The sequence below is a fragment of the Pseudophryne corroboree genome, chromosome 1 (assembly GCF_028390025.1).
Source record: "Pseudophryne corroboree isolate aPseCor3 chromosome 1, aPseCor3.hap2, whole genome shotgun sequence".
Taxonomy (NCBI): Eukaryota; Metazoa; Chordata; class Amphibia; order Anura; family Myobatrachidae; genus Pseudophryne; species Pseudophryne corroboree.
This window is the reverse complement of record NC_086444.1, coordinates 439618464-439625672: the sequence shown is the minus strand read 5'-3', so window position 1 is coordinate 439625672 and position 7209 is coordinate 439618464. Positions and strand designations below refer to the sequence as shown.

General features: G+C 47.5%; 1 gene segment (V, D, J or C); it reads right to left on the bottom strand.

The window, feature by feature from the left end:
• Positions 1–5330: 5330 nt before the first annotated feature.
• LOC134972323 (T cell receptor alpha variable 34-like) lies at positions 5331–5735 on the bottom strand. The segment is given in 1 exon segment: positions 5331–5735. A coding segment is annotated over 1 exon segment (405 nt).
• Between the last annotated feature and the right edge of the window lie 1474 nt (positions 5736–7209).

Below are 7209 nucleotides of genomic sequence, written 5' to 3'. Positions count from 1 at the left end.
CTCTTTCCGGCAGACACAGGTCTGCTGGGGTTGAAAGACCTGCTGGTGAGAAAATTGTCAAGTCAAGCGGAACGCGACCTGTCAACATCTCCTCCTTCACATTCTCCCGCAACTGGGGGTGCGAGGAAAAGGCTCAGAATTCCGAGCCCACCCGCTGGCGGTGATGCAGGGCAGTCTGGAGCGACTGCTGATGCTGACATCTGGTCCGGACTGAAGGACCTGACAACGATTACGGACATGTCGTCTACTGTCACTGCATATGATTCTCTCAACATTGATAGAATGGTGGAGGATTATATGAGTGACCGCATCCAAGTAGGCACGTCACACAGTCCGTACTTATACTGGCAGGAAAAAGAGGCAATTTGGAGGCCCTTGCACAAACTGGCTTTATTCTACCTAAGTTGCCCTCCCACAAGTGTGTACTCCGAAAGAGTGTTTAGTGCCGCCGCTCACCTTGTCAGCAATCGGCGTACGAGGTTACATCCAGAAAATGTGGAGAAGATGATGTTCATTAAAATGAATTATAATCAATTCCTCCGCGGAGACATTGACCAGCAGCAATTGCCTCCACAAAGTACACAGGGAGCTGAGATGGTGGATTCCAGTGGGGACGAATTGATAATCTGTGAGGAGGGGGATGTACACGGTGATATATCGGAGGGTGAAGATGAGGTGGACATCTTGCCTCTGTAGAGCCAGTTTGTGCAAGGAGAGATTAATTGCTTCTTTTTTGGGGGGGGTCCAAACCAACCCGTCATATCAGTCACAGTCGTGTGGCAGACCCTGTCACTGAAATGATGGGTTGGTTAAAGTGTGCATGTCCTGTTTTGTTTATACAACATAAGGGTGGGTGGGAGGGCCCAAGGACAATTCCATCTTGCACCTCTTTTTTCTTTTCTTTTTCTTTGCATCATGTGCTGATTGGGGAGGGTTTTTTGGAAGGGACATCCTGCGTGACACTGCAGTGCCACTCCTAGATGGGCCCGGTGTTTGTGTCGGCCACTAGGGTCGCTAATCTTACTCACACAGTCAGCTACCTCATTGCGCCTCTTTTTTTCTTTGCGTCATGTGCTGTTTGGGGAGGGTTTTTTGGAAGGGACATCCTGCGTGACACTGCAGTGCCACTCCTAGATGGGCCCGGTGTTTGTGTCGGCCACTAGGGTCGCTAATCTTACTCACACAGCTACCTCATTGCGCCTCTTTTTTTCTTTGCGTCATGTGCTGTTTGGGGAGGGTTTTTTGGAAGGGACATCCTGCGTGACACTGCAGTGCCACTCCTAGATGGGCCCGGTGTTTGTGTCGGCCACTAGGGTCGCTAATCTTACTCACACAGCTACCTCATTGCGCCTCTTTTTTTCTTTGCGTCATGTGCTGTTTGGGGAGTGTTTTTTGGAAGGGCCATCCTGCGTGACACTGCAGTGCCACTCCTAGATGGGCCCGGTGTTTGTGTCGGCCACTAGGGTCGCTAATCTTACTCACACAGCTACCTCATTGCGCCTCTTTTTTTCTTTGCGTCATGTGCTGTTTGGGGAGGGTTTTTTGGAAGGGACATCCTGCGTGACACTGCAGTGCCACTCCTAGATGGGCCCGGTGTTTGTGTCGGCCACTAGGGTCGCTTATCTTACTCACACAGCGACCTCGGTGCAAATTTTAGGACTAAAAATAATATTGTGAGGTGTGAGGTATTCAGAATAGACTGAAAATGAGTGTAAATTATGGTTTTTGAGGTTAATAATACTTTGGGATCAAAATGACCCCCAAATTCTATGATTTAAGCTGTTTTTTAGTGTTTTTTTTAAAAAACACCCGAATCCAAAACACACCCGAATCCGACAAAAAAAATTCGGTGAGGTTTTGCCAAAACGCGTTCGAACCCAAAACACGGCCGCGGAACCGAACCCAAAACCAAAACACAAAACCCGAAAAATTTCAGGCGCTCATCTCTATTTGTGGCACATTATAATTGTGGTAATAGCAAAGTTTGTGGCAGGTGGTACTGAGTACCCGCTGCCAAATTCTTAAGGGTACTCCGTACCCGAGCGTACCCACATAATTGCACCACTGCAGCCAACCCAAAATTTCTGCAGTCTGGCTAGACTTCTATTATGTGCAAGCCAGATCTAGGCTGGAGCAACAGGGGGAGTGTTCCCTGAGTCACCCAGCCAAATGGTACCCCCAATACACAGATCTTCATCAATTCATCCTTCAGTGGGATATTTACATTGTAAAGTTGCCAGAGCAATTGTCTAGGTTACTAAGGTGCCTAGCTGTCTTTTTTGCTTACTAATTCTCGTTACAGGAATTTCTAATGAAACTGAGATCAGACATGTTAATCTCAAATCCTCCCTGGGGAACCTTTAGGGACTACTAAAACTATACGGGCCAGTCCCACCCCTGTTTTCTAATCCTGGGATTTAAAAAAATCTCAATCCCGAGATTGAAGCGCATGCTCTAAAAAAGACCCAGCAGTTTCTATATCATGCAACTCTCCCTCCTAGCATAGTTTATCCCTTACGCAGCTCTTCCCCCAGACAGTTTATCCATCACGCAGCTCTCTCCCTGACACATCAATACCCTCACAAAGCTCCCCCGACACATTTTATCCCCAACACTGCTCTCCCCCAGCACATTTTATCCCTGCCAGAGCTTTCCCCCCCTGCACAATATATCACCGCCACAGCTCTCCCCCTCACACTGCTCTCTCCCTGACACATTTTTATCCTTCACAAAGCTCCAACAAATTTTATTCCCAACACTGCTCTCTCCCCAGCACATTTTATCCCTGCCACAGCCCTCCCATCAGCAAATTGCTCTCTCCCTGACACACTCCTCTCTTCCTGACACATGTTATCCTTCACAAAGCTCCAACAAATTTTATTTCCTGCCACAGCCCTCCCTCCATCAGCAAATTTTATCCTTGCAACAGCTCTCCCCCCACACAGCTCTCTGACCACCTTATCCTTCACAAAGCATCCGTGACACATTTTATCCCCCCCAACCCATTTTATGCCCAACACAGTCCCGCCCCCAGAACATTTCATTCCATACACAGCTCTCCCCCACAGCACATTTTATCCATGACAGTTTCCTAACCCAGCACATATAATCCCTGCCAAATCTCTCCCCAGCAGCACATATATTCCCACACACAGCTCCCCCTCCCAGCACATATAATCCCACACACAGCTCCCACCTCCCAGCACATATAATCCCAAACACAGCTCCCAACTCCCAGCACATATATTCCCTGATACAGATATCCCCCAACATATATAATCCCTCATACAGCTCCCCCACCCCAGCACATATAATCCCACACACAGCTCCACCCTACCAGCACATATAATCCCACACACAGTTCCCCCCTCCCAGCACATATAATCCCACACATAGCTCCTCCACCCCAGCACATATAATCCCACACACAGCTCTCCCACAACAGCACATATAGTCTCATACACAGCTCCCCCACCCCAGCACATATAATCCCTGATACAGACACCCACAGCACATGTAATTCCACACACAGCTTCCACCTCCCAGCACATATAATCTTACACACAGCTCCCAGCACATATAATCCCACATACAGCTCCCCCCACCCCAGCACATATAATCCCACACACAGTCCCCCACCCCAGCACATATAATCCCACACACAGCTCCTCCCTCCCAGCACATATAATCCCACACACAGCTCCCCCCTCCCAGCACATATAATCCCACACACAGCTCCCACCTCCCAGCACATATAATCCCAAACACAGCTCCCAACTCCCAGCACATATATTCCCTGATACAGATATCCCCCAACATATATAATCCCTCATACAACTCCCCCACCCCAGCACATATAATCCCACACACAGCTCCACCCTATCAGCACATATAATCCCACACACAGTTCCCCCCTCGCAGCACATATAATCCCACACACAGCTCCTCCACCCCAGCACATATAATCCCACACACAGCTCTCCCACAACAGCACATATAGTCTCATACACAGCTCCCCCACCCCAGCACATATAATCCCACACACAGCTCCACCCTACCAGCACATATAATCCCACACACAGTTCCCCCCTCCCAGCACATATAATCCCACACATAGCTCCTCCACCCCAGCACATATAATCCCACACACAGCTCTCCCACAACAGCACATATAGTCTCATACACAGCTCCCCCACCCCAGCACATATAATCCCTGATACAGACACCCACAGCACATGTAATTCCACACACAGCTTCCACCTCCCAGCACATATAATCTTACACACAGCTCCCAGCACATATAATCCCACATACAGCTCCCCCCACCCCAGCACATATAATCCCACACACAGTCCCCCACCCCAGCACATATAATCCCACACACAGCTCCTCCCTCCCAGCACATATAATCCCACACACAGCTCCCCCCTCCCAGCACATATAATCCCACACACAGCTCCCACCTCCCAGCACATATAATCCCAAACACAGCTCCCAACTCCCAGCACATATATTCCCTGATACAGATATCCCCCAACATATATAATCCCTCATACAGCTCCCCCACCCCAGCACATATAATCCCACACACAGCTCCACCCTATCAGCACATATAATCCCACACACAGTTCCCCCCTCGCAGCACATATAATCCCACACACAGCTCCTCCACCCCAGCACATATAATCCCACACACAGCTCTCCCACAACAGCACATATAGTCTCATACACAGCTCCCCCACCCCAGCACATATAATTCCTGATACAGACACCCACAGCACATGTAATTCCACACACAGCTTCCACCTCCCAGCACATATAATCCCACACACAGATCCCCCCTCCAAGCACATATAATCTCACACACAGTTTACCCCTCCCTGCACATATAATCCTACACACAGATCCTAGACCCCAGCACATATAATCCCACACACAGCTCTCCCACTCCAGCACATATTGTCTCGCACACAGCTCCCCCACCCCAGCACATATAATCCCTGATACAGACACCCCCAGCACATGTAATTCCACACACGGCTTCCACCTCCCAGCACATATAATCTCACACACAGCTCCCAGCACATATAATCCCACATACAGCTCCCCCCACCCCAGCACATATAATCCCACACACAGCTCTCCCACCCCAGCACATATAATCCCTGATACAGACACCCCCAGCACATTATATTATTCTATATCTCATGTTATCTCATTAATAAATAGAAGCACTAGGATTAGGAGGGAGCAGCTTATTGTCCTTTAACACACATGAACATTTGTCACTTTCCAGGAGTACACACACCGGACAACATATGGAGCATGTATCAGCAGAGAGAGTTATAGTGCAGCTCAGACTCTGCAATGCATACAGTGCCATGCTCCAGAGCACAGTAATAATCCCCAGCATCAGAAAGCTGAATGTTTGTAATTGTCAGCTGAAAGGTTTTTCTCAGCGGGTCATGAGAGGCAGAGTATCGCTCCCTGTACTCCTCATCTAGATCACTTTTCTGTTTCTCATCATTAAGAAGAAATACCAAAGACATCCCAGGCTTCTGCAAATACCAGATTAGAACGTATTTGGTGGATGTGTAACTGCAATCCAGGGTGATGGTGTCGCCTTCTCTTGCTGTTATCTCAGAATCACTTTGGGACACATCATTGCCTAACACAAAACCTGGAAATGGAAAGATGAAGGCTGAAATCACAGACATGCAGAATATGAGATTCATCGCTGTCAGAGAACAGGCGCGGTGTGATTATGAATGCTTTATGTCTTTCCTGCAGATGTCAGGGTAGAGGGCTATATTGCCACAATATACACCACGCCTACAAATGGATCATCTGTGTTAGATTGCTGAGATGTGGAGGAGTGGTTACATATTAATAACAATTTTATTAATTGGCATTAGATAACAATGTCAATATATGTTAGTCTACTGTAGGAAGATCCAGAAAATGTATTTGTATTGTGAGTTGGAACATCATACTAATAAGGGGACTGATTGCTGAAAAATGTTTTGTATAAAACATATTTCAAAAACTAGGCACAAACACTGCATTACCAAAACAGATCATAGGGGGGTAATTCCAAGTTGATCGCAGCAGGAATTTTTTTAGCAGTTGGGCAAAACCATGTGCACTGCAGGGGAGGCAGATATAACATGTGCAGAGAGAGTTAGATTTGGGTGTGGTGTGTTCAATCTGCAATCTAATTTGCAGTGTAAAAATAAAGCAGCCAGTATTTACCCTGCACAGAAATAAAATAACCCACCCAAATCTAACTCTCTCTGCACATGTTATATCTGCCTCCCCTGCAGTGCACATGGTTTTGTCCAACTGCTAAAAAAATTCCTGCTGCGATCAACTTGGAATTACCCCCATTATCAGACTCTTAGCAGACAGCAGGTCTAAGATACTGTAACTGCTAAACCTTGTATGCGCCCTCATGTTCCAATAACACTAATACCCTTTTCACACCGCTGCTTTGACCCAAGTTATTGATGGGTTAACACAGGTAGCTACTTTATGTGAAATGGTCACTGAAAAAAAGTTGACACCGTTGAGTTGGACACCGGACGACCCAGGTTACGGGGCAGTGTGAACAGGTAGCCTAGGTCATCAAACCGACACGGGTCCTGTTAACACTGTATGGAGGGCTGTATGAAGTTGAATCCCCAGAAATAACCCGGGTCCAGCCTGCAGTGTGAAAGTGTTTCAAGCTGCTGTGAAATGGCTTGAAACCCAAGATCAGTGACCCAGCTGGTCCGGGAAATTTGGTGGGAAAGGTGTATAACAGAACTTATTGTTGCTGGAAATGATCCAGCCTCTTAGACAATAATGAGAAGAGACTAGATCTCCCCAATTTGGTCAATCATATCTGTGGTCAAGTTGTGCAATGATTTTATGGCTTGGCTTTTGGATTGAATGCTGTATTGCTATGTGTGCCAAATAATCAGATCCTGCTGTGAAAACATAAACCTGGAATCCTTTGCAAAAAAATTGGATATGAGACAGAACAAACAGTCCGATACAGACCTGGACGCAGCTGTGCAGTTGCTCACAGCGGCCGCATCCAGGTGTTCTGCGCACGCACACCAGCCATTGTGTGCGTACGCGACCCTACACATTGCGGCTACATCCCTGAAGGACGTGGCTGCAATGTGATTGACAGGCGCTTGTTGTGGGGGTGGAGTTACAGCATTT